Source organism: Carettochelys insculpta, chromosome 17 (genome assembly GCF_033958435.1).
Source record: "Carettochelys insculpta isolate YL-2023 chromosome 17, ASM3395843v1, whole genome shotgun sequence".
Lineage (NCBI taxonomy): Eukaryota > Metazoa > Chordata > Testudines > Carettochelyidae > Carettochelys > Carettochelys insculpta.
Window position 1 is genome coordinate 2,282,339 of NC_134153.1, and position 26,730 is coordinate 2,309,068.

The following is a 26,730-nucleotide window of genomic DNA, read 5'->3' on the forward strand; positions in this document are numbered from 1 at the left end:
CTTCTTGGGAGGATCCAACCAAACAAGTGCAGAAAACAGGGCAGGAAAGGAGAGCTGAGAATCTGAGGGCATGGTTGCACCCTCCCTGGCTGTGCTGGCGGCTCCGCAGTCTGGTCTTGCTTACTGGCTGGGCTGCGGGATAAACTTTTCTGAAAGACAAGCAAATCAGTAATGTCAGTGGACATTTTCCAGGCATTTTACATGAAACATGATCGCATGAGAATTGGTTTTAAAAAAGCCTGTGTCCATTATGTGGGGAAACCCCCACATGAGCCAACACCCCCACCACTTTGTTTCCCCCCCAAAGGAGGAGTAGAGGCATGAGTGTGCTCTCACCTCTGCAACCACAATAATTGTTTTGTTAATACGTGAAAAATGGGCCAAAATGAAACCCTTTCACAAACAGCTGCCGTTCAGTTGAAAAGGCTTTTCCGTTAAAAACCAGACGTGCCTTTATGAGTGACTGTCTGTTTCCGCAGGAGGGTGGTGAAGCACTGTAATGCGTTACTGGGAGAGGTGGTGGAATCTCCATCCCTAGAGGTTGTTAAGTCCCAGCTTGAGAAAGCCCTGGCTGGGATGACTTAGTTGGGATTGGTCCTGCTCTGAGCAGTGGGTTGGACTTGATGACCTCCAGAGGTCCCTTCCAATGCTCTGAATCTATGATTCTATGAGGGATAAAGCCTTGGAAGGGATACACCCTTTGACTGGCCGTTTATCTTACAATTTCAGTGCAAGCTGGGTGCAACTATACGCACCCGGTGGTTCATATTTGTGAGTGAGGGCAAGTGTTATTCAGATAACAGGGCTCCTCCAGTGAGTTGGTCTTAAAATAATCCCATTGCCTCGAATCAGCTTTGAGCAGTGCTGTGGTGGTCCTTATTTCCAAGCAAGGGGAGTGAATTCAATCTGGTTTGTCTTCAAGTGTGGTTTTGGAGTAGAAAGCCATGATCCACTACTCACTCCAAGTGCACAGCCTAGAGCAGAGTCAGGACTTCCTTGTGTGAAGATAGGTAGCTTGGTAGGGCAGCGGCTCTGACCTGTTCCAAGCAACCGAACCCATTGCAGGAGTCGGCTTTGTTTGCTGCACCCCCAGGTTTCATGCCACTTAAAACCAACCAGCCTCATGGTCAGACAAGAACCCAAAAGAGTCACAGCTCCCCAGTGCTGACACATTGCTGACTTTCTCCTTGTTACCAGCTAATTGTAAAATACATCAGTCAGAATAGAGGCGTGGTACTTGCATCTCAGTGGATAGGATGCAGAGCTGTATGAATACCTCTCTATCTCCAGGGCTAGATTAACTCTTCTGGAAGCCTTGGTCTATCAGATTTTATGGGGTCCCCTATGCTCCAGGGTGGGGCCAAAATAAGGGGGTGAGGGTGCCAGGTGAGGCTGCTAGTTGAGGCAGAAGGCTGGCTCTGGGAGGGGTGTGATCTACTGCTGGAGTAGGCTCTGGGTTTGGGCTGTGGATGAAGCATTTGATGTGTAGGAGGGGGCTCCAGGCTGAAGCCAAGGGGAAGGGACTCAGGGCAGGAGTGGGAGTGCAGGGTCTGTGTGGGAGTTGGAGCTCCAGATTTGGTGGCAGGGTCTGGGAGAGGTGCTGGAGCAGGCTCAGGGCTGGGGCACAGGGTCTGGGCGGGAGTCTGGGACATCCCCATCCCATACTCATCTTTGGCTTTGTTCCTTGGAAGCTCTTGTGTCAAAATGCCTCCGGCTGAGCTTCAGCAGAATTTGCGCTCAGAGTCTCAGCACAGCTTGGCCAACACCTGTTGGTAATGGCTCTGCTCCTGACAGAATCCCAGCGGCACACACACCAAGGACAGCGCTTCTCCACCTGTTTACCATTGTGGGTCGCGCACACAGCTCTCTCTGTGTTAGGTGGGCCACATCCACACAACACGGAGGCTCCATTGATGGCCACAAGGGTGTGACTGTGTGTAGACTGGGCTGCAGACAGCCTGTGGGTCATGGGATTTAGAGCTTGAGACAGAAATATGCCAAGGCTGAGCATCTCCAGAGTCAGCAGAGTTTGGACTGGGGGTTTGGTTCCAGCCCATCTTTATTCAAGGCTGAACTGCAGAGCAAGTAACGCCTTAAAGAAAAGCCAGGGCAGTGCGAGATTTTATCTGCAGCGCTATGAGACAGTGGCATGGCCATGTGCCTGCCCTCTCTTGCTCTTCAGTGTCTTATTGCTGTGTTTGGAGACTGGATCCGTGCAGCCTTAGTTTCTCGCCCTGCTGGTTATAACCCCTTGGTTCTGAGAATCAGACTGTGAGGATTAGGACTTCAGTCGACAGAGTGATGCAGGTGTGAAATTCGGGTGAGAAGAGAATTAGGCCGCTATTTGAACAGCGGCTCCGTGATTTGTGCACACACCCCTGATCACAGGCACGCACTCTTCTAGAAACAATTTTGCTTCTGAACCAGCTGTGTATTTTTCATCTCGAGAGGCAGCAGCAAGAAATCCAAATGCCTGTTCATGGCGCGGCTGCTACCCATAATGCACTCCCAGGCAGATGGCCCTGGCTCTTACTTGCACAAAAGGCCACCTGCGCGGGTTCTGGCAGTGCAAAGGAGCCTTGAAGCGACCTGAGACTTCTGGGTTCAGATTTCTGACCTTAATGACATTTCCATTGGTGGAGCTGCTGGTGTCTGTGAGGGAGAAGCTGAGCACATCCCAAGTGCCTCTGAACTTCCCAGAATTAGCAGGAATGGCTCTGCCTTAGGGACAGCAAAAGGCCAGCTGGGACATGATGGCTAGCCCAGAGCAGTGGCAGGCCAGGGTCTGGGCGAGGGCTGGACTGGGCCACTGGGATCAGCTATTTCCTTTTTGTCATTCTGATGGATTTTGAGTCATGACTGACATCCCATCCAGCATGTAAAACACGGCCCTGTGGCCACGGCCTTATCCTAGGAGAGGTGGGGAGGGAGACGGCTGCAAGGGCATCTCCTGCCTTCATGCAACCAGTGCCCTATGTTTGCTACTCCATGTGGCAGCCTTCACATTTATTTACTGACAAGCAGGCAGTGCATGGCTGGGGCTGGGGGCCCAAGTGGGAAGGAAGAGCAGGGCTGGGGTGAAGATGTCACTTGTTAGGGGCAAAGGGGGCACAATGCTGGGGTCAATGGCAAAGGGAGGCAGGTTGTCACTTCCTAGCCCTAGCAAGCCAGCCCCCTTCACAGACACAGATAAGCCCCCCACAAACAGCCCTGAGGGAGTGCCCACATTTTATGCCCTGCAGTAACACAAGCAACAGACAGCTGATACTGAATTAGTAGCATTGGCCCTGCACATGGCTAGGGTGAGGTTTAGGTGCATGTGCAATGCAGCATTTATTTGAGAGTGAGATGAACTATGATAAGGAAATAGCTCTAAAAGGCTACTTGTATGCTTGAACTTTACGATAGTTATGAAACCCACACTGAGCTCTTTCAGAGACGTGGGGTCGAGTGAGAACATTTGTTGGGAGACCAATACATGAGCACACAGACAATCCAGGAAGTTTTTGGAGAATGTTGGGGATAACTTCTTGGTACAAGTGCTGAAGGAACCAACCAGGGGTCGTGCGCAACTTGACCTGCTGCTCATAAACAGGGAAGAACTAATAGAAGAAATAGAAGTGGGAGGGAACCTGGGCTGCAGCAACCATGAGATCATACATTTCATGATCTGGACAAAAGTAAGAAGGGTGAGCAGTAACATACAGATGCTTGATTTCAGAAGAGCAGACTTTGACTCCCTGAGAGAACGGATGAGCAGGATCCTTTAGGAAATGAAGATGAAGGGGAAAAGAGTTGAAGAGAACTGGCACTATTTTAAAGATGTCTTACTGAAGGCACAGGAACAAACGATCCCCCTGCATAGTAAGAAATGCAAACATGGTAGGCAACCAGCTTGGCTTAACAGGTCAATCCTTAGTCAGCTTAAATTAAAAAAAGGATGCATACAAGAAATGGAAACGTGGACAGTTGACTAAGGAGGACTATAAACATATGGCTAGAGAATGCCGGGCAGTAATCAGGAAAGTGAAAGCACAATTGGAAATGCAGCTGGCAAGGGATGTGAAGGGTAACAAGAAGGGTTTCTACAGGCATGTTAACAATAAGAGTGTTATCAGGGAGGGTGTGGGGCCGTTACTGGATGATAGAGGTAACCTAGTGACAGATGATGTAGAAAAAGTTGGAGTACTCAATGCTTTTTTTGCCTCAGTCTTCACGGACAAAGTCAGCTTCCACATGACGATCCTAGACAAAGAAGTATGGGAAGGTGGAGGGCCACCATCTGTGGGGAAGGAACAAGTTCTGAGTTATCTAGAAAAACTAGATGTGCACAAGTCCATGGGTCTGGATTTAATGCACCCCAGGGTACTGAGGGAATTGGCAGAGGTCATTGCTGAACCTTTGGCCATTACCCTTGAAGACTCTTGGAGATCAGGGGAGATACCGGATGACTGGAAGAAGGCAAACATAGTGCCCATCTTTAAAAAAGGAAAGAACTATAGACCCATCAGCCTTACCTCAATCCCTGGGAAAATAATGGAGGGAATCCTCAAGGAATCCATTTTGGAACACTTGGAAGAGGGGAAAGTGATCAAAAGTAGCCAACTTGGATTCACCAGGGGCAAGTCCTGCCTAACCAATCTGATTAGCTTCTATGACGAGGTAACAAGCTCTGTGGACATGGGGAAGTCAGTGGATGTGATATACCTTGACTTCAGTAAGGCTTTTGATACGGTCTCCCACAACATTCTTGTCCATAAGTTAAGGAAATATGGATTGGATCCTTGGACTATAAGATGGATAGAAAACTGGCTTGATGGTTGGGCCCAACAGGTAGTGGTCAGTGGCTCAATATCTGGATAGTGGTCTGTTTCAAGCGGAGTGCTGCAAGGCTCAGTTCTGGGGCCAGTGTCATTCAACATCTTTATTAATGACCTGGACGAGGGACTGGATTGCACCCTCAGCAAGTTTGCGGATGACAGAAAACTGGGGGAGAGGTAGATTTGTTAGTGGGTAGAGAGAGAATCCAGAGGGACCTGGATAAATTGGAGGACTGGGCCAAAAGAAATCTGATGCAGTTCAATAAGCAGAAGTGTAGAGTCCTGCACCTGGGGCGGAAGAATCCCAAGCATTGTTATAGGCTGGGGACCGACTGGCTCAGCAGCAGTACGATGGAAAGGGACCTAGGGGTTATGGTGGATGAAAGGCTGGACATGAGTAAACAGTGTGTCCTTGTAGCCAAGAAGGCTAACGGCATACTAGGGAGCATTAGGAGGAGCATTTTGAGCAAATCTACAGAAGTAGTTATTCCTCTTTATTCGGCATTGGTGAGGCCACATCTGGAATATTGTGTCCAGTTATGGGCCCCACAGTATAAAAAGGATGTGGATTTGCTGGAGCAGGTTCAGCGAAGGGCATCAAAACTGATTAAGGGTCTGGAGCACAAGACCTATGAGGAGAGGCTGAGGGATTTGGGCTTGTTTAGTTTACAGAAGAGAAGGCTTAGAGGTGATTTAATAGCAGCCTTCAACTTCCTGAAGGGGAGCTCTAAAAAGGAGGGTGAGAAACTGTTCTCAGTGGTGTCAGATGGCAGAACAAGAAATAATGGTCTGAAGTTGAAGAGGGAGAGGTGTAGGTTAGATATTAGGAAAACCGGGTGGTGAAGCATTGGAATGTGTTGCCTAGAGAGGTGGTGGATTCTCCATCCCTTGAGGTTTTTAAGTCCCGGCTGGACAAGGTCCTGGCTGGGGTTGATCCTGCTTGAAGCAGGGAGCTGGACTAGATGACCTCCTGAGGTCCCTTCCAGCCCTGTGATTCTGTGATTCTGATGGAAGACAGAGTAAATATATTGTTAAGGGTTTGTAGGAAAAAAGGGAAGTGGGTGAGAAGGAGCCAGATCGTCCCTAGGTGAAGGAGGGAATTCATCGAAGGAAATTGGATGGCTGCCTTCACACTGGTCCAGATGTAAGATTCGTAGTTCTGAAAATGAGACACCAAACCTGGCAGATGTTCCTTCTGCCAGCTGCACTGGAACTGAAGAGAAGGCAAACTCTAGCTGGCCTTAAATCATACTCAGCTTCAGTAACATCTGATGGATAAACCTGAGAGAACCCACTTAACATGTCTCATGAACAATTCCAAGCCCCGTGAGTGTAAGGGAGGGCAGGAAATTCACACCTCTCTTGCTCTCTCCTTGTTTGCAAGAAAATCAGTGTGTGCATTCCTAGAAAGAATAAATGACAATAATTCTTCCTTGGGCTTAGTGCAGGACAGGAAGCTCTATGCAGCACTGGTGATGGGGAATTAGGAGATGGGGAAGGAGGAAGGTGGCGGCATGAAACCTAAATGTTTCTTAAATGCTTTTGTGGGCTGCAAACTGGGCAGAGGACATGGCTGATGACTACTGTGGTTGGAGTGATAGCCCCTCTGAGACTTTGTCAGGAGCCAGGGTATGGCTGCTAATGTGTCCTGCTTGTGCAGAAAGACCCACAGGAAGGAAGTTTCCTCATTCAGTGCAAACCCACAACTCCAAACACGTGTCCAAGGAAGCAGCATTCCAGACAGATGCTGCCCCAGTACTTGTCTGCCTCAGTCCAGTAGGAAACATGGGCTAGGAAACCAGGGCACTTTCTCTAGGTCTTCAAACATACATGTGCCAGCTCAACAAGGCGCGACGGGCTTGATGCAGGAAACCCCAAATGGAATGCTGTGACCTAGGGCAGTATGGGATGTTACGTTGGTCTCCATGATGGCTGTAAAGATGAATTAATCACTAGCCTGCAAGTTGATGGCTGCCTAGGGACTAGTGACGATGACCCGATTCCATTTGATATGGGCAAACCGAGGACAATCCCCACCAGCAATAAAAGGTTTGGTGCTTCAAATCAGTCCCTGTCCCAAAGCTGAAGAAAACTATATGAAAAATAGGGAGCAAAAATGTACCCTGAAAAGTGTGAATGAAAATAGGGAGTTCTTTCAGCGATCCCAGGATTCCACTGTTAAGGAAGAAAAAGTTTGGCTAAAAAGCCTTCTTGGTCCGTTGGAGTAGTAAAGGCAGCAATTAGAAATAAAAAAAGCCACAAATAACAAATGGGGTGGGGAAATGGATAGCACATGATATAAATTAGAAGGTCTAAAGTGTAGAAAATGGATAAAGGAAGCTAAAGATATTATAGACAGATCCATGCTTGAGAGGGCTAAGGACAATATTAAGGAATTTTAAAGTGTATTAGAAACAAGGAAAGCCTAGCAATGATATAGGCCAGTTACTAGAAGGAAATGGTAAAGTAGTTAATGCAGAAAAGATAGAGATATTTAATAAATATTTCTGTTCTGTATTTGGAAAGAAGCAGGATGATATGCTTGTATCACATGATGATGGAGTACTTTTCAGTCAGTTAATAATCAAGGAGTATGTCAAATAACATGTACTAGAGATAAGCATTTTTATATCAGCAGCCTGGATAACGCGCAAACAAGAGTCTTAAAAGAGGTGACTCAGAGTATCTTTAGTTCATGGTTAATGTTTAATAAAATTGGAAGATCAGTGAAATTTCAAAGGACTGGAAGAGTGCTAATTTTGTGCTAATGTTCAAAAAGAACAAGCAGGATGATTGGACAGTTAGCTTGACTTCAGTTCTGGACAAAATAATAGAAAAGCTGATCTAGGATTCAATAAATAAATAATTAAAGGAATATAATTAATGCCAGAAAATTAGGTTATAGAAAATAGGTCTCGTCCCACAATCTGATTTTATTTTTTGATGAGATACAAGTTAGGCTGCTAACAATAATTGCATGGCTGTAATACATTTGTACTTCTGCATGGAATTTCATTTAGTACGGCGTGACATTCAGTTTAGAAATTAGTGCTATATAGTAGCAATTCTGCCCGTTAAATTGATTATGAAGCGGCAGACTGACCACTCTCAAGCAGATGTCAGTGGCGAGTCACCCTCAAATCACCATCAATTACCGGGAAGTAAATATAAACTTATTGCCAATAAAATGTGCAAATGACACACAGGTTCAGTGAGTGGTAAAAGACACTGAGGACAAGGCTTCCAGACACAGCATCAGGGTTACCTGGTGTGCTGGGTTCATTTCAGCTAAGCTTGTCAAATGCATAGCCAAATGCACAGCTCTGTGTCTAGGGACAGAAATGCAGGGTGTGCCTAACACCTGGGGGCCAATGCAAAGCAGGGACTCTGAAAAGGCTCTAGTTGTCACAGTGCACCAGGCAATCCCAGCACCTTGCTGGGGCAGAGAGGTAACGTGATACTTGGAGCTATAAACAGAGGGGTAGTGACTGGAGCAGGGGGTTGACTGGTCTGTGTCGCCAGCACTGGTGGGACCGGTACTGGCTCCCGTGCTTGTTGTTAAAAGGGAGGCAAGCATTTTGGACAAGGTGGAGAAAAGAGCCACTGGGGCTAGACCAAACAGCTGTCAATGAACTAGTGTCCAAATTCAGTCTGCTTTGCACATCTGACGACGTGGGTCTTTGCCCGCCCATGAAAGCTCATGCTCCAAAATATCCGTTAGTCTATGAGGTGCCACAGGACTTCCTGTTGTTTTTGAAGCTACAGACTAACACAGCCACCCCTCTGATCCTTGGCACAGTGTGTAAGTCCTGGGTCCTAATGGCTCATTAATGTAGAGGACAAAGGCAGAACATGAGCCAGGAGCAGGACACTTCTTTCTGGAAGAGACTTTGGCCACCCACACATTGGCTGTTTCAAACCAGGGCAGCAGAGTGAAATCTGGGGGCTTTCGATCCAGAGGAGGTGAGCTCATGGTCCCTCCTGGGTCACAGCTCCCCGTCTTCATACAGGGGGACAGACTAATGGCCAGGATGGTCCAGGAATGACAGTGACCTGAGTCCCCCCAGACCTGGACACGAGAAGGGAACCAAGGACTTCTGAAGGCCACCCTTCTGAACTTCTGAGGGGAAGGGAAAGAGGAGGAGGAGATGGGTCAGTGTGAGAGGTGAGCCTGGATTTGAATGATTTGTTAAAAATACCAGAGATGTCAAGACCACCCTTCCCAGACAGACACCCAGGGCCGGACTTTCAAACAAGTCAGACATGAGATTACTGCAATGACACGTGAAAACTGGTAACAGGGTGTGCAAACTGCTAACCACTGTCACCTGCCCATACTGGCTCTAACAGTGCATGCAAGGGACAAGTGCACAGCTGTGGAGCAAGCATGGTTAGAAGTCTATCCAGGAGCCAATCTGACATTTCTACCCTGGGATTATGGACAGTAAATCCTCCTCTGCTGGGAATGGCCTGTGAGTGCAGCCTCCGAGGAGTAGAATCTGCCGTTTATTTTTTGGCCCACTCAGCGTAGACTGAGTAGGGCTCCCAGGAGAAGATGCATCAGGAATGGATTTTGGTGCCCACCTTGAACTTATTCTTCTGGCTCCTCCTGCAGGAGGAATAGCAGCCCAGCAAGATTTCTGTTTGCTCTGGGACCAGACACCAAGCCCCTCTGAAAGCCGACTGGAAAGCCATTCCTTCTGCCTTGCTGCACACGGAGAGCTCCGGATTTGGGGGTCATTGTTGTGATTAGCCTGATGTAACCAGGACAAAACATTGCAAAACAAGCTGCAGCAGTGCCATCAACCAGGGATTGCAGGCAGCAAAATCATTTGGGTGGGCAGGAAATTCCAGTGGGTAGGCAGAGGAGTTGGGAGGAGGAAGGCAATTGGGTGAGAGCTCTGTTGTGGCACCAGTTTGTGCTCCAAGGCCTGACAGCTGTGCAGAGGGGAAAATTCAGGTGTGAGGCGCATGGTTAGTGCAGCCATTTCCTCCTGCATGGGCTCAGGGTAATTAGCGTTCATCTGATAGAAAGGAGTGGCCCAAAGGGAATCAAGATAGGCCTTGCAAGAGGTATAAAGACTGCGTGAAGGCCAACATTGCTCATACTGGTGTAGTACCCAGAGGTACTGAGACCTCATCTGGGGTGAGTAAAGTCTCTGCTCTACAGGCTTGACTGAGAGCCGCCTGGCCTTTAGCTCATGTGGTAGAGTGCAGGGCTTTAGACCCTATACTTACAGGGTCTATCCCTGAGGCTGACAACCCAGGTCTGTCAGCATTACACTGGTCTACAACTAGAGCAGCACACAAAAGACTGAACAGGCTGGTGTGCTCTCATACGACACACGTATGACAACTTTGAAGAGCAGCAACACCTACACCTCATTGATGCTCACGAGAGGAAGAATGCAACAGCAGCAGCTGCACCAACAGAGCCAGGACAATTCCCTTGCCCCCAGTGTGAACGCCCAGGCCATTCAAAGCTTGGACTCCTCAGCCACGTGCAAGTCTGCAAACAATGAGCCTGTGCAAACTCAAGATGTCATCATCAGCACACCAGACTACCTATATATATATATATATCTGCTAGAAAGGAGTGGCCAAAGTGTCTCTTTGTACCCTACATTTTTCTTGTGCAATTACCGAATGAGGACATTACTGTTAACGCCACCAGCGTGTCGCACTTACACCGTGGAGGATGACAAAGTACTTGAAGATTGTTGATTAACTGAGCCTCACAGCACCAGTGAGGTAGGTAAGCATTGTTATCCCCAGTTTGCAGAGGGGTAGAAGTTAGGCAGAGAGGAATTAAGTAACCTGCCGAAAGCAAAGGAATGAGTCAATGGCAGGTTAAGAACTAGAGTCCAGTAGCCCAGTCCTGTGCTCTAACCACTGGGTAGCCCAGTCTCACAGTGGTCAAGATTATCAGGAGTGGAAAGACAGAGCCAGTCCAGTTTGGATTGTGCTGGTTTTACTTGGGATTTGCTTTTGCATGGCTCTTTGTATGGTGGTTTTCCAGATATATGATTTCCAGGGGATTTCCCCCAGGCCTGGGCAGTTGAGGGCTCACCAGTTCCCTGGGTAGAATGGGATGAGGTGTTGAAGGCTCTTCGATCAAATTCTGTGACTCGGCATCTTTGGAAGAAAAGCTGCCATGTCGGGACACCTGAAAGTACTGGGCTGCTTCCAGCATCTGACGCCCCAGCTCCTGACTGCGTGTGCTGGGGGCTGGGCCAGACCCCTCTCCCAAGGACTCACTCACACTGTCCAGAGGAAACTGGCCAGTCTCTGGACCACGGGCCTGGGAAGGGGAAGTCAAAGGGGGCTTCAGAGTGGGTGCCACATGGAGACTTTCTAAAGCCGCCATGCTGGGATTCTGAGCCTGGTCTCTCTGTTCAAGATCAGCGCCACGGGCGGCTCTCCGGGGCCTACTGCCAGCTGTCGGACAGCCTTGACATGCGCACCCACCTCCCTGTGCCTCCTGGCAACTGCAGAACAAGGGTTCCTGCTGAGAACTGCAGGGGTCCCCGGCATCTACCCTGAGGGCAGAGTCTGCAGACAGAGGTGGTTTTAATTCTGTCCCACTCCTTGCTCTGCAGCAGCCTGGTTCCGTAACTTGTGTCTCTCTTCCTGCTGATGCTTGGGCAGGGTTGGGAGCTGCTTTGCAAACATGAGGATCTTTACTTTGGACTCTGGGACCTGATTTGGCAACAGCTGAGCTGGAGGAACCTTTCTCCCCACGATGGTCCGGCTCAACCCCTTGGGTCTCCTTGGATTTTCCCAGCGTCTCCCCAGGGATCTGCCTGGTTTCTTGACACATCTGACAGGTCTTGTTCCACTCTCCTAGTCCTCTGCAGCTGCACATGGTGTAGGCCTGTACCTTCAGCACCTGGAAACTCTCTGCTGAGAGCTGCTCAGAGAGCTGCTGCGACCATTTCTCTAGGCTTTGTTGGGCTTCGCGACTTGCTGGCTGGCCCTCCCCCAGCTTTACCCCAGCTGCATGATGTCTGCAGTCAAGGTTCAGCAATGTGACCTAGAAAACAGCAAAAGTTTGTGAGTTGAGTTCAGGTGGTCTCCCCTCCCCTATAGTCCTGCTCACCACAGGTGCAAGAACCTTCATTTACACCTTCCCCACTCTCCTCAGCTAGTTCACTTTCTAGCTCTCCACAAATCTCATTTCCCTCTTGCTTATTTATCCCCCTGTAACTTGTCTCCACCCTTGTTCTGCTGCAGTCCCTTTGCCCTGACTTCCTGGAGTCCTGCACAGACTCCTTCACAACCATAGGCCTGTGTTTGTCTCTTCCAGTGTTGGAAAAATATGGCCTCTAGAGCAGTGTTTCCCAACCTGGGGTCTGGGGACCCCCAGGGGTCCACGAGGGTATTGCAGGGGGTCCACAGGGGAAAAAAAAGAGATAAAAATGATTATCAAAAATAAGTTTTAAAAAATACAAATTTAAATTAAATGAGGTTTAAATAAATTGCAAAGTGATGATCAATTATTATTTTTAATTAAGTATCTTCCAACCATGTTATGAATTGCTGTCTGAAAATCAGCGCTGTGGTTTCTTTTTTCATGTAATGAAGTGGCCATAGCAGCTAGAATTGGCTTTCATGAGGTGTCCATGAACAGTTTCAGGGGAATGATTGGGAGTCCACACTAGCAGAAAGTTGGGAGCCACTGCTCTAGGGAGAGCCGGAGGTTGGGAGCCACTGCTCCATGGGAAGCCGGAGGTTGGGAGCCACTGCTCTAGGGAGAGCCGGAGGTTGGGAGCCACTGCTCCAGGGAGAGCCGGAGGTTGGGAGCCACTGCTCTATGGGAAGCCGGAGATTGGGAGCCACTGCTCTAGGGAGAGCCGGAGGTTGGGAGCCACTGCTCCATGGGAAGCCGGAGGTTGGGAGCCACTGCTCTATGGGAAGCCGGAGATTGGGAGCCACTGCTCTAGGGAGAGCTGGAGGTTGGGAGCCACTGCTCCATGGGAAGCCAGAGGTTGGGAGCCAGTGCTCTAGGGGAGGCTGGAGGTTGGGAGCCACTGCTATAGGCAATCAGCACAGGGAAGAGGTGGGGTGGGGTGGAGGGGAGATCTCAGACTACTACCCTGGTCACACATTTCAAACTCTGCCTTGGGGAGATTCCCCTCTCCGGGCTGAGAGCAATGCTGCCTCGTTCTGACTCAGCGCAGCGTAGAGCACGGGGCCCTTAGCATAGTCACCTCGTCGGAGAACCTGCCGAGCTTGAGCAGGGCTTCCAGCTCAGCCAGCTGCCTCTCCACATTCGCGTAGAAACTTGTCAGTTTGGCCTTCGTGGTAACTCTGGCTGCCTCGAAGGCTTCTGCCTCGGGGAGCATGGAGCCTTGGACCGCCACGGCTTTCTTGCACAGCTCAAGTCCACGGTGGTAGCAAGCCTAAAGGAGGGTGCAAGGAAACCTCTTTCTTCCTAAACAGGCTCTGCTGCCTTTCCCTTAAGGGCCCTGTGTGCTGAGGGCCAGGAGCTCTGCCGCTGAAAGACTCCAGCACCACTGTTAAAGGACTGTTCTCTGGTTGGGCAGCAAACTATTTCTGGGTGTGCAAGAAAGCAGGGGAGAGGGGGAGTGGCCCCACCAAGGCCCCTGCTTAGTCCTGGGCTTCTCCAGTGAAAGAATCATGCGAGCTTGGGAGGAAATAAGAATGAAGGGTGTCATTCTACTCTTCCTGGGCTCGTACCCCATTTCATTCTGTGCATCGCACGGGGCTTCTTGTCTGGGTCCATTAAGCAAAAGCCTCAGTCTCCAGAGAATCCTGCTGGGGACTTCAGCCCGCAGCATCACCCCAGGGTTCCCTGTATGCTAAGTGGTTGGGTGGCAGCCCAGCAGAGATGCAGGTGCTGCTCAGCTGATTAGCAGAGTGCCTACAGCTGGCAGCCTGAGCTCCTATTGGTGGTGCACATAACAGAAGTTATTCTGCCTACGGCTGAAAAAATTAGAGGGACTCCTGCACTGCAGCTCCCTTAGGCCAGAATGACCTCCCTCCAAAGCTGGAGACTAGGCGAAGGGACCAGGAGGCGGGAGTATCGAGGGTCTGAGCCTATACCTTGCCCAGGAGTATAAGGACCATCTCACTTTTGGGACTAGGCAGTATTACATCAGGAACTTCCTTGCAAAGTTTTGACGTGACACTTACATTTTGACCACACCAGCCTTCACAGGCCCACAATCACTCAACTTGTCCAACCTGGCATTTCCACAGATCTGTACCAATACTGGGCCATTTTAAACAAAATTGCAATAACATGTGAGATGCTCTCATCCTGGGTTTTCGGCTCTCACTCCGAATATGCAGCCAAAAGCCCTAGCAAGAGCCATGGTCCCGACATGACAATAGAGCTATAACCAGGATACCGACAACAGGAAAGCAAACGCTAACATACTGTAGCCTGAATGAAGAATTCCTTAAACTGCTGGTAGGATCTCTCAGGGCTGTCCGGGTTCCCTTCCCACGTGCTCAGCTCACAGAGCCGAGATTCTCCTTCATCAATCCAGCAATTGAGCTGTAAGAAGAAATGAATAGTTAACAGCAGCTGCTTCCCATGGAATTTCCCCTCCCTCCTTTGTGGCCTTCAGAGTTCATGGAGCTTGGGACCATATTTTTCTCAGTAACCCAGGAACAAAATGCAGGGCTCCAAGAAAACCTTCTTCTTCTCCATGTTCCCTTGGTATCAGTAGCCCAGGGTGGGGGAAGAGAAGTTTATGTGCTTCATTCAACTCAGAGCTGAACCAAACAAATCTGTTGCCCCGTCACTTAGTGACTAGGTCCTAGGCTTGGAGATGTTCAGTGCATGGCACGTGGTACCCACGGCACAAGCTGTCCTTTCCGGCAGCACGTCTTTGGCAAGCACTCACCTGGCTGAATTCTGCCTCCAGCTCCCAGATCTTTTGGAGCTGCTCCAGGCGCTCCAGGCAGCTGTTGGATTTTGTTACCAAAGTGTGAACTTCTTCTTCCACTTGATTGTAGAGGCCCACAGCTGAGTCCACACTGTTTCTTTGAACCAAAAAGGGAACAAGTCTGTCTGGCCCATCTCTGCTCACCTGCAGCATTTCAGTGGCTGGTGGGCAGGAGTACCAGCTACCGGGCCCAGAGTTAGCGGTGGACATGCTGCAGGTCAGGTGCAATGCAGATTCCCCACCCCCCCCACCGATTCTGAATGAAGAAACCAAGAAAGGGATCCAGTGAGCATCACTGTCTATTTAATGGACACAGGGGAACTAGGACTGATCTCCTTGTGCTTCCTGCAACTGGGTTTTGGTAATGACCCTAGCGCACACTCTTAGGTGCTGAGGAAGATAGGATCCAGAGATAGGACCCAGAGTGACCTGGATACATTGGAGGATTGGGCCAAAAGAAATCTGATGAGGTTCAAAAAGGAGAAGTGTAGAGTCCTGCTCCTGGAATGGAAGAATCCTAAGCACTGTTATAGGCTGGGGACCAACTGGCTCAGCAGCAGTACAGCAAAAAGGGACCTTGGCATTATGGTGGATGAAAGGCCGGATATGAGTAAACTGTGTGCCCTTGTAGCCAAGAAGGCTAACAGCATATTGGGGTACATTAGGAGGAGCATTTTGAGCAGATCTATAGAAGTGGCTGTTCCCCTCTATTCGGCACTGGTGAGGCTACATCTGGAATATTGCGTCCAGTTTTGGGCCCCCCAGTATAAAAAGGATGTGGATGTGCTGGAGCAGGTTCAGTGCAGGAAAATGATTGAGGGGCTGGAGCACAAGACCTATGAGAAACAGCTGGGGGGGGGGCTTGTTTAGTTTACAGGAGAGAAGACTGAGGGGTGATTTAATAGCAGCCTTCAACTTCCTGAAGGGGAGCTCTAAAGAGGAGAGTGAGAAACTTCTCAGTGGTGTCAGATGGCAGAACAAGGAGCAATGGTCTGAAGTTACAGAGGGGGAGGTGTAGGTTGAATATTAGGAAAAACTACTTCCCCAGGAGGGTGGTGAAGCATTGGAATGTGTTGCCTAGAGAGGTGGTGGATTCTCCTTCCCTGGCGGTTTTTTAAGTCCTTGCTTGACAATGTCCTGGCCGGGATGACTTAGTTGGAGTTGATCCTGCTTGAAGCAGGGGCTGGACTCCTGCGGTCCCTTCCAGCCCTGTGATTCTATGATTCTATGAAGATCACATGCCAATAGTGCAAAAGCCGTAGTCCTGTTCCTTCGCAAACTGCCCCAGGTTGGAGGTCACCGAGGGGTTATAACTATGTAGGTGACGCTTTGTCACAAAATGAGCCATGTGGCACATGTTTCTAAGCCCGGCAGCACGTCAGGGAACTCCCGCACTGGATCTGTAGCTGCCCAGCCTGTGGCTGCAGACCAGAAGACCCTGGGACAAGCTATGTGCTATGGTCCAGCTGTGGGGAGCCCTGAATAGCAGCAAGGCTGCAGACGTAATGCCGGGTGGATTGCACAGGACCAGCAATTCCAGAGGGACATACAGCCATTGCTAACTCTGCTGTCTGGCCATGGAAATACCCCCAGCCCAGCCAGTGTGAAAGCACAGAGGCAGAGAAGCTCAGGAAGAGCAGAGGAAGCTGGCTGGGTATGTTGCCTGGGCCTGGCTGGAATCGGGGTGATATCACTGGGGAGCAGCGCCACCTAGCCGCCTCTCGAACACCACAGAGCATCTATTTGAAGCTGCAGCCGCTCAAGCTCCTCTCCCTCCCAGGGCCACATGCCTGTGTTCTCCAGCAAAACCCAGGGAGAAAATCCACGCCCTGCTCAAACAATCACTGTGCAGCCACCCTCCCTGCCTGGAGTGCAGGCCCGGAGGCTGGGTGGGAGCTGGTGGAGCTGGGCGTGGGGAAGCAGCTGGTGAGGGGCCTGGGCTGGTGGGTAATGGGCTGCATTGTCTAGGGAGGCATCAGTGGAAGAGGAAGAGGGACCATGGGAGTTCGGCCAATGCCAAAGGCTCGAGCATCCTGAAGCCAGTAGGGTGAGATCTCAGGTCCCTCTTTGTGGGCAGGGAGGGCCCTCCGTACCTGATGTCTGGTGAGAAGCTCAGCCAGGAAGCCTCCTTCCTCAGCCTGGCCAGCATGGCCCCCCCTTCTCTCTGCAAGCTGACCAGCTGCGTGTTGCTCAGCACCACCTCCATCAGCTCCCTGTACCTCTCCGAGCACTTGGCAGCCTCCTGTTGGTGGGTCAGAGACACACAGGCTTGTCTCCAGCCCAGGACAGGGACTGCTGTACCCAGTCCCTTGCAGGTCTCCTGTCCACATACCGACACAGCCTGCCCTGCCTTAGCTTGTGCGCCATGCCATGGAACAGCACCTGGATGGCTTACAAATTATTTTGCAATATAACAATTGCTTCTTTGCTCTTAAATACTGCTCATGTAGCAAGCAAAGGCGGTGGGGGAGATTCACGGCTGCTTTTCAACAACGCCCCTAGAAAGTTCCTCTGGCTGTCCCAGTAGGCAGGCATTGCTGAGGGATGGGTTGCCACGGGGCAGCTGGAGGTCATGATTGTCCGTGGCCCAGCAGTGCAATGGACATACTGACATTCTGGGGGATATCTGCACCTGGAGCTGGTTGCTGGCTGTTCTGTTTGGAACCCGCAAGCAGGGCTGTTACCTGCATATCCTCGGGGAAGTTGCCCTTCTCCAGCTCTTGGATGGAGCTCTGCAGGAGCTTGGAGGCCTGCTTGAGACTGGCCACAAAGGGATGCAGTTTCTACGGGGAAGGAAATAAAGGTGGGTTGGATTGCCCAGGACCGTGAAGTCTGGCAGATGGGTGGCAAGAGAGGGGGAAAAGGGGGTTGAGCATATGGCTGTAGAAAGAGAGGGACACTAGTTTAATAGCTGATAGGGAAAGAAGCAGGTGGAAGTATGGATGACCAACAAGGCAGCCAATAAGCCAGGTGGGAAGGTTAATTACAGACAGACACTGTAGATACACATCACTATTGATATTGAGCTACAATGCTGGGTCTTCTTGTTGATGTCTTGATCTTGTGTGTAACACCCCTCCACTCTCTGATTTGCTCACCTTGATCATTTCTTTCTGATTTGTCCTCCTTGATTACTATTTTTGGTTCTCTGTGCCTTAAATATTGAGTCTGTTCTGGTCTGGCGATGGTCTGAAGAAGTGGGTCTGTCCCATGAAAGCTCACCACCTAATAAATTATTTTGCTAGTCTTTAAAGTGCTACTTGACTGCTTTTTGTTTTAATGTGAAAGCCATGGTTGTTTCAGGGAATCCCCCCCACCACACACAAATGTTTGTGATACACCAAATAATGAATTATTATTTTGCACCCAGCTGCATAGCTTGCATCCAAATCCACTCTGTCTCCACAGCTCTGTGTCACGCAGTTATCACAGTATGGGCAGCTTGTGCATCCTCACAACTTGTCTTCCTGCATTCCCAAGGTACCAGCGATTCACCAGTGATCTTTGTTGTGGGTTTTATGCCTCGTAAGAAGCCAGGTCTGCTGCAGAAGGGAAAGAGCTGCACAGCACACACAAGGAGAAAGCTAAAGACCATGAGAATAGACACCTGGAAAAACTGAACCCACTGGCTGTGGCAGTATGGGAAAGTACCATCCAAGTCCAGTGTCAGCTGGGTGCTGTCAACATATCGGCCCAGCGCTCTGAGGGACGTCAGCACCTCCACCTGCAGGAGGGAGGGACACAACGTGTCAAGCCGACAGTGAGCTCTTCCAAAGGCAAGTGATGAGTGAGAATTTGGCTTGGCAAAGCTTCCCCCGGGGACGCCTGCAGCTGCTGGGCATGAAATTCCCTCTCCTTCTCCAAATTGTACCAGCCACCTGACTCTGCAAAATGAGGCTGGAAGAGCCAGAGGGAGAGGCTGCCAGCGGAGACGCCATCCATCCATTCCTGCCTGGTAGGCCTGTGACTCCTGAATCCCACCTGCAATGTGCCGACTTAGTGCATGCAGCTGCGTCTCCCTGTGGTGAGTGGAGCTGCCTGCTCGTTACTGATTGCAAATGAGTCAGGCCCTCTGCTGGCTCACCAGCTGGGTTCCTGGCCAGCTGAGCACTGGGGTGGCTGCCCAGGAGAGATTCAGGTGCCGCCTAGCAGATTGGCAAAGTGCCCACAGCTGGCAGTGTGTGTCTATGGGTGGTGCACATTCACACATGTCATGGCGTACAGAACAAAATTTATTCTGCACATGGATGGACAAAACTAGAGGGAACCTGCTCATGAGATCAATGGGCTGGTTTGGGTAGGTCCTGCTTTCCCCCTCTCTCAAGACCACGGTGTCCGTGTGCAGCCGCGGTTCTTGTTCAGGTGAATGCCCACTGAATTCAGACCTTGGGGTGCTATCCCTGGGGGACTCATCCCCACAGCCTGCTGAGCTGGCTTCAGCCGTCTCTGCGTGGGGCCCAGGGAGGAAAGCTGTTGTCCATGGCACTGGAGCAGCTCTGCTTCCCTGGGGTTCTGGGTTTTGAATGCACAGCAGAACACTGGCATTTTAGTCAATCTCCCAGGACAGCCAAGCTGGCTAATTGAGCTCATTAATATTTCACATTATGTTAATTAACCAAGCAGCATTAAAGGAACATTCAGTTCTTTCACGATCTGAATGATTATTCTATGCCTGTGTCCAGCTCATGGGGGTAACTGGGAAAGCGTGCAGCTCCCCTAGCGTGGCTGCAGCCCCTTACCGCCATCAGACCTGCGAGGGCTGTGAGAATTACCTGCTGGGAAGACAGACAATAGAAACGACCACACAGACCAGGAGAAGGGGCCTCTCCCTGCTCCTCACCGAAGACAGGGTCCGGGTATTTTGTGACTAGGGTGAGGCCTGTCCAGGCTCTGATGATGACATCACATGACCAGGACAGATAGACTCCATCTAGTCACTGCTCTTGCCGGCTCTGATGGAGCCCCTGTGAGCTAGGCCCAGGTAGAGAGGAGGCTGGGGGGAACATGTCGGTCGAGCTCCATCCCCTTGATGGGGAGAAGGGACCATCCATCAGTTCAGACTCTGTTCTCCTTCACAGAGAAAGTGCAAATAGTATAAAGATGAGGCTAAGGAGCAGCTGCAGGAGACGCTGCTCCAACCCACCTGCATTCCAGGTAACTTCTCCAGGTGTGCAGCCACCTCCTTCTCTGCCAACAGCAACACACCATGGATGGAGGCGGGTGACGAGCTCTGCAAGGGAGGGCGGTAGGAAAGTCACTCCTTGCAATACACAGGGAAGCCTCTGCTTACTCTGCCCCTGTTGTGCAGCCCCGGCATTTGGAAATACGTGCCTGTGGGAGGGGGAGCCCCCTGGCAGCAGCAGGTCAGTGCTGGGGCTAGCTAGGAGCCAGAGAAAAAATGCAAACCATTTCCTGCCAGAAAGCAACATGGGTTAGTGCATTCACATACCAGCTGCGTCCACCTCCCAGGCCTGGGGCTCTACAAAATTCAAGGCCACAAGAAACATGTCTAGGACCCCACAAGTGGGTCTTTTGTGTGTTTTTACTCTACATGGTATAGATTTCATGGAAGAGACCTGTGTTTCCCTGACCCAAAAGGGAGTGACAGGAGAGGGACAATGTTATCTTTGGGGGTAAGCACCTCACCACCAGCAGCACAGAGGCAGGAATGGCGATACCATGCCATGGCCTCTTACTTCTGCACTGCAGCCTTCGAAGCTAAGCGGCCATAGAGTGGCGCCTGCTGACAGAGGGCCCAGCTCTGAAGGCAGCAGCCTAGCAGTAAGGGGGCAACACCAACACATCCCAGCCTCACTTCTGTGCTGCTGCTGGGGCAGCTCTGCCTTCGGAGCGGGGCTCCCAGCCCACAGCCACTGCTCTCCAGCTGCCCAGCTCTGGAGGCAGCACAGCAGCAGAGCAGAAATAAGGGGAGCAGTGCTGTCCTCATCACCCTTAACAATCTTGCGACCCCTCTCCCCGACAACCTGACGAGTTTGGTCGGGATTCCTAAAGTTACAAGACCCTGAAATTTCAAATTTAAGTCATGAAATTTATGATTTTTAAATCCTAGACCATGAAATTGACCGAAAAGGAGCGTGAATTTGGTAGCGCCCTATCCCTGAGGCAGCATGGGAAGGGCATTTCGACAAAAGATGCTGCACTCTTATAGAAGGACATGTCCCCTTGTGGCTGGGGACAGATGGAATAACATGGGGCTTATCTGAGCAGCCACAAACGAGCTCAGACTCAAATGAAGAGACCAAAAGCAAACCCAGGCAAAAGGCAGAGTTGGTGGGAGCTATGACCCGGTGGCAAATCTCAGCCCAGGTGTAGGGATGCAGGGCACTTCTCTGAGGCGCTAAGCACCTGTCTGAAGATACATGGCCCGGGTCCTGCCAGCCAGGGCTGGGAAGGGGAGGGGAGGGGCGTGTCTTTTGGGCTGGAGGAGGTCCCGCTGGGAATCCTTAGGAGCTGCTGGGAGAGGCGGAGGTGTACAGGGCAAGCTTGGACATGAGCACAGGGCCTGGGTGCTCTACTGCAGATCGGTCTATTCTCAGGGGCACTGACTAGATTCAGCCCCGGACTGTGCAACCCCGATTGACAGGTGACTTGGACTGGGATTTGAGCAAAGGGTTTTCGCCACAAGGCCGACGGTTTTCAAGCATGCAGCCGGACGGGCTGGGGTGGAACAATGCACATCTCCTGGCTACATGCACTAAGCCGGCCAGGATTACGGGGGAGCAGTGAGCATTTGATTATTCCTCTTTATTCGGCTTTGGTGAGGCCGCATCTGGAGTACTGTGTCCAGTTCTGGGACCCCAGTTATAGGAAGGATGTGGATACACTGGAGAGGGTCCAGTGGAGGGTGACCATATGACTTATGAAGAAAGGTTGAGGGAATTGGGACTGTTTTGTCTGCAGAAGAGAACACTGAGGGGGGATTTGATAACAGCCTTCAGCTTACTGAAGGGAGGTTGCAAAGAGGCTGGAGAGAGGCTGTTCACAGTGGTCACGGATGGCAGAACATGGAACAATGGTCTCAAGTTGTGGTTGGGAAGGTTCAGGTTGAACATTAGGAAAAACTTTTTCACTAGGAGGGTGCTGAAGCATTGGAATGGTCTACCCAGGGGAGTAGTGGAGTCTCCATCCCTGGGGATGTTTAAGTCTCGCCTCGACAAAGCTCTGGCAGGGCTGATCTGATGGGTTTGGTCCTGCTTAAAGCAGGGGGCTGGACTCAATGGTTTTTTTAGGTCTCTTCCAGCTCTATTGTCCTATGATTCTATGATTCCTTGTGGCCCACGGGACTATAAACAGTGCTTGAGTCTGGTCTAACCCATGTAAGACTAGGCTGTGTACCCACAGGTAGCAAGCAGAGAACTGCAGCGGCAACTTGGAGACCAAACACTCAGGAGAGAGGAACCCAGAATTGAGCTTGGGCAGCTGGGGACCAGGTGCATTGACAGCCCAGGAGGATCAACTTCCTGAAGGGGAGCTGTAAAGAGGATGGAGAGAGGCTGTTCTCAGTGGTGTCAGATGGCAGAACAAGGAACAATGGTCTGAAGTTACAGAGGGAGAGGTGTAGGTTGGATATTAGGAAAAACTACTTCCCCAGGAGGGTGGTGAAGCACTGGAATGTGTTGCCTAGAGAGGTGATGGAATCTCCATCCCTAGAGGTTTTTAAGTCCCTGCTTGACAAAGCCCTGGCTGGGATGATTTAATTGGGATTGATCCTGGACTCAGTCCTGAGGTCCCTTCCAGCCCTAAGAGTCTATGATTCTGTGATCAGTAACTGGGACCGGGACAAAGGAGGATGGGCCAGTGTGCTGGGGGGCCAGGGGATACTCAGTGTTCCTGGATAAATGCACTGCATTACAACTGTGGGTGATTGAGGCCTGCCTGCAGAAATGATCCTGGAGCTGTATGCTTAGGGCAGAGTGTGGCTGAGATCAAAACCTTGGTCTCAGGGCGCTGCAGGCAAACAGACTGTCCGAAGAGCAGCGCCAGGTCAGCTGGGACCTGCTCACAGGTCCCCACTCTCCATGACACTCTCCTGGCAGACTGTGGAGATGCTATCGAGACAAGAGTGATTAACTTTGCCAATTAGCTGCATAGAACTCGTCCCCTCAAACTGCCAGTGCTTAGCTGGAGACACCCTGCAAGCTCCCTGCTGTGCGGAGACCTGCGGGTACCTGGAATGATCTGAATGCTGCATACAGGGTCGGAGAGGGAGGCTGTCTCCTGGCATCCACCACGATGGTCAACCCTTGGTCCCTGGCTTCCCTCCTAGAGAACGAGAGAAGCCACAGTCAGCTCTCACGGGAGGGAAGAAAACGGCGTTCATTGAGTGGCAGCCCCTAAGCAGCTGCTCTGGGGTTCGCCTCCCTGCAGCAGAGGAAAAGCCCCACTTGCCTGAAGGCCCCGTGCCTGCGCCGCCGCGGCCGTGGGGAGGGAGTCTCCCAGCTCAGGCAGATGGGCTCATGGTAGCAACATGGGCGTTGGGACAGAGGCAGTAGTTCAAGCCCATCCTGTCCTCTGGGCGTCAGACCCTGAGCTTCTGCCCACGCTGGGGCATCTGCATTTCTAGTCTGAGCACACTCGCCCAGCCAGTCAGGCTGGGGAGCTTGAAGGGCCTCCTGTCCCCTGAGAGAGGCAGTGCCACCTCCTTGTAGTGTAGCTACATCTCTGTTTTAACTATCTTCTCATTGGCATTTTTAAATATTGTCAAGTCATTTTACGTATGATTGTACTAAGCCCTGTGATATAGAAATTTAGTTCTATTTTGTAGAACAGTTCCTAGAAGTAGGTAAGGTAACGACAAAACTCTCTGCACCCTTTCTTTTTGGGTTGCTTAATTGCTTGCCCTATTGAGTGAATGAGGTGTGAATGGAAAGGTGGGAGACCAGCACCTCCAGGTATGGAGAAGGTAGATCCAAGACCAGTGAGAAGAACAATGGAGCCTGTGAAGTGGGCCCGTTGAAAGAAGACTGGACGTATGGCCACCTTGGGAGTCACCAGCAAGTGCTGCCTTTGGAAGTACCACCTAGAAGCAGGTGCTAAATGCATGTTCTTAAGACTGCTCTCCCAGATTATGCATATGCATGAGATGGCTGACTTGCGTCAGCCTGCCTGAGAGAGAGGCCTGTATAAATGAAGGCATCTTACACAGGGACCCCAGGTTTTGTCTCGTCATCACCGGAGCACGGATCCAGATCAGCAGAAGCCCAGCTCCATCCCTCCCCCATCTAACTCACCTGGCCAGTGCAGTTATGGGGAGCAACTATTGGTAACAGCAACAAGGCAGGAGTGTGCTTGTGTGTGTGTGTGTATGAATGGGAATGGGATATATCATATGCCTATGATAAGTGTTGATTGCTATATGTGTATTACCGATAAATGCGGCGTTTTGCCTTTTCCCCTGAAAAGATCCCGTGCAGCACTTTTCAGTACAACAGCAGTGGCACCTCTCTCCCCACCCTCCCAGCCAGGCAAGATGTCAGCACCTGTGAAGGAACCAGACTGAAGCCACAAGGGATCAGGAACTCACCAAAGGTGTAGCGCTACTTTCAACAAACTAGCAGGAGGTGCTGTAGCCCATCACTCCCCCATCCACCCCTTCCAAACCACCGGGAGATGCCAGCAGAATTTAATGCCACTGACCCCTCGGATGTATCGCTTGGACTATCCCAGGCCTTTTCCTGCATGGAGCCAGTGAACAGCTCATCACCTTTAGGGGCTATTTTACTATAGAAATCATATAATAGAATCCTAGGGCTGGAAGGGACCTCAGCAGGTCATCGAGTCCAGCCCCCTGCTCGAAGCAGAATCAACCCCAACTAAGTCATCCCAGCCAGGACCTTGTTAAGCCAGGACTTAAAAGCCTCCAGGGATGGAGATTCTACCACCTCTCTAGGCAACACATTCCAGTGCTTCACCTCCCTCCTGGTGAAGTAGTTTTTCCTAATATCCAGCTTACTCCTCTCCCTCTGTAACTTCAGACCATTGCCATCTGACACCACTGAGAACAGTTTTTCTCAATCCCTTTTAGAGCTCCCCTTCAGGAAGCTGAAGGCTGCTATGAAATCATCCCTCAGTCTTCTCTTCTGCAAATTAAACAAGCCCAAATCCCTCAGCCTCTCCTCATGCGCTCCAGCCCCTTAATCATGTTTGTTGCCCTCCACTGAACCTGCTCCAGCACATACACATTCTTTTTAAATCCGGAGGGCCCAGAACTGGGCACGATATTCCAATACACCATCAGTGGTGTAAGTGGCTAGGGAGGCGTGGGGGCATTTCTAGCAAACAGGAAATAACTGGAGCAATCCAAAGACCCCAAGGCAGAGTCTGATTCACTAGTTCAGGGAATGGTTAAATGGACTGTATATATCTCTTCTGTGCAGAGTAAGTGGCCTTGTCTATAGCAGATCTTGGTGTCTAGCCTGGGTTACTTGTCTGGTGCACATATGTGGCACTTACATTATCCTCTGAATCAGTTACCTATTTCTCTGAGTCTTCATGGGACATGAGCATAAACTCTTCCCTTTCCCCTGGGAGATCTGCTGGGCACTTGGCCCTGGCCGGACTTCTCCCCCAGGGCAAGACCCCTGCCTTTGCTCTCTCTCTCTCTGCACACACCCAACATCAGACATGCTATTTCTCTGCACATCGAACAGCTGGCACGGGGTTGAAAAAGGATGGGTGGAAAACACATGGGAACTACCAACACAATACCCCACCTGTTCCAGCAGGGGGCAGTGGTGCTCATTGCAACATTTCAGGGGTAGAATCATGCAGCCCCACATGGAGGGTTAAAAGCCCTAGACTCCCATGAGCCAGTTCCCGAAACAATGCCTTTCAGAACAATTAACTGGGCCCAGGGCTGTCCTAACCAACAGGCAGAACACGCATTGCATAGGGCACCTGAAAATTCGGGGCACCACTGGCTCTTAAGGTCCACCCATCTCTTCTTCCTGTCCCCACCTCCTCTGGAGAGGTTGTAGTTAACTGAAAAGTGACAAGCCTGCCGGCCTCTTAGCAGACCATTCACCTGGCGAAGACCCATCCGGTGGTAATGAAGGCATTTCATAGGCACTTGCCAGCCCCAGGGACTGACTGTCAGTTTCTGAATGTGCTGGGTGAGTCGGCAGGATCCCCATTTCAGACTTGTTTTAAAATATTTCATTTGCGTGTTGCTGAAGGTTATAAAATGACACCTCTAAAACATCATGCTGCTCCCCCACTGCCGTCGGGCCTAGGGTCACACGTTTAACTGTACTGTGTAGGGCCCATAAATCCTAAGGTCAGCCTTGACTGGGCCTGCTGATGGTTGTCAGCGGCCTGGAGTCGTCTGACTCCCAGCTGCCAGGAGGGGAGCACAAAGCCAGAATGGGAGGTCCTAAGCAGAATCCTCCCCACAGAACACCATACTCCCCAGCTTCCATTAACCTTCAGTCACCCTGCAGCTGAAAGGGATGGCGGTGGAGCATGTAAGACTCCATGCATGGCAGAAAAGGGTTAATGGGTTGCTGGAGGCCCAGGGAGCCAGAAATGCCTGGAGCAGCGGGCTGGTATCCAGGGTAAAAGGCAGAGCCCTGCTTAGTGGGGCAGCAGGCGAGACAGAGCAGAGGCTGGAGGCGGCTAAGCAGCAGTTCTGCAGAAAAGGACCTGGGCATTACAGTGGATGAGAGGCTGTACATGAGTCAGCCGTGTGCCTTTGTAGCCAAGAAGTCTGACGGCATATTGGAGTGCCTTAGTAGAAGCGCTGCCAGCAGGTTGAGGGAAGCGATTATTCACCTTTAATTGACACTGGTGAGGCCACACCTGGAATATTATGTGCCCCCCAGTATAGAAAGGATGTGGAAGTGCTGGAGTAGGTCCAGTGGAAGGCAACAAAAATGATTAAGGGGCTGGAGCATATGACCTATGAGGAGAGGCTGAGGGAGTTGGACTTATTTAGTCTACAAAAGGAAAGAGTGAGGGGGGGATTTCATAGCACC

The 26,730-nt window shown here is 50.8% G+C and overlaps 1 protein-coding gene across 1 annotated transcript in view; it reads right to left on the minus strand.

The window, feature by feature from the left end:
• Positions 1 to 8,522: 8,522 nt before the first annotated feature.
• The window catches only part of KIAA1755 (KIAA1755 ortholog), a 36,281-nt gene continuing 18,073 nt past the window's right edge, over positions 8,523 to 26,730 (minus strand). Inside the window, exons 6-14 of the mRNA XM_075012141.1 lie at positions 22,927 to 23,020; positions 19,881 to 19,967; positions 18,345 to 18,461; positions 17,422 to 17,520; positions 16,831 to 16,979; positions 14,696 to 14,834; positions 14,224 to 14,343; positions 13,031 to 13,222; positions 8,523 to 11,853 (exon numbers count right to left, since the gene is read on the minus strand). Of these exons, the coding sequence (XP_074868242.1) occupies positions 10,792 to 11,853; positions 13,031 to 13,222; positions 14,224 to 14,343; positions 14,696 to 14,834; positions 16,831 to 16,979; positions 17,422 to 17,520; positions 18,345 to 18,461; positions 19,881 to 19,967; positions 22,927 to 23,020 (2,059 nt within the window). The 3' untranslated portion in view covers positions 8,523 to 10,791. The remainder of the gene's footprint in view (positions 11,854 to 13,030; positions 13,223 to 14,223; positions 14,344 to 14,695; positions 14,835 to 16,830; positions 16,980 to 17,421; positions 17,521 to 18,344; positions 18,462 to 19,880; positions 19,968 to 22,926; positions 23,021 to 26,730) is intronic.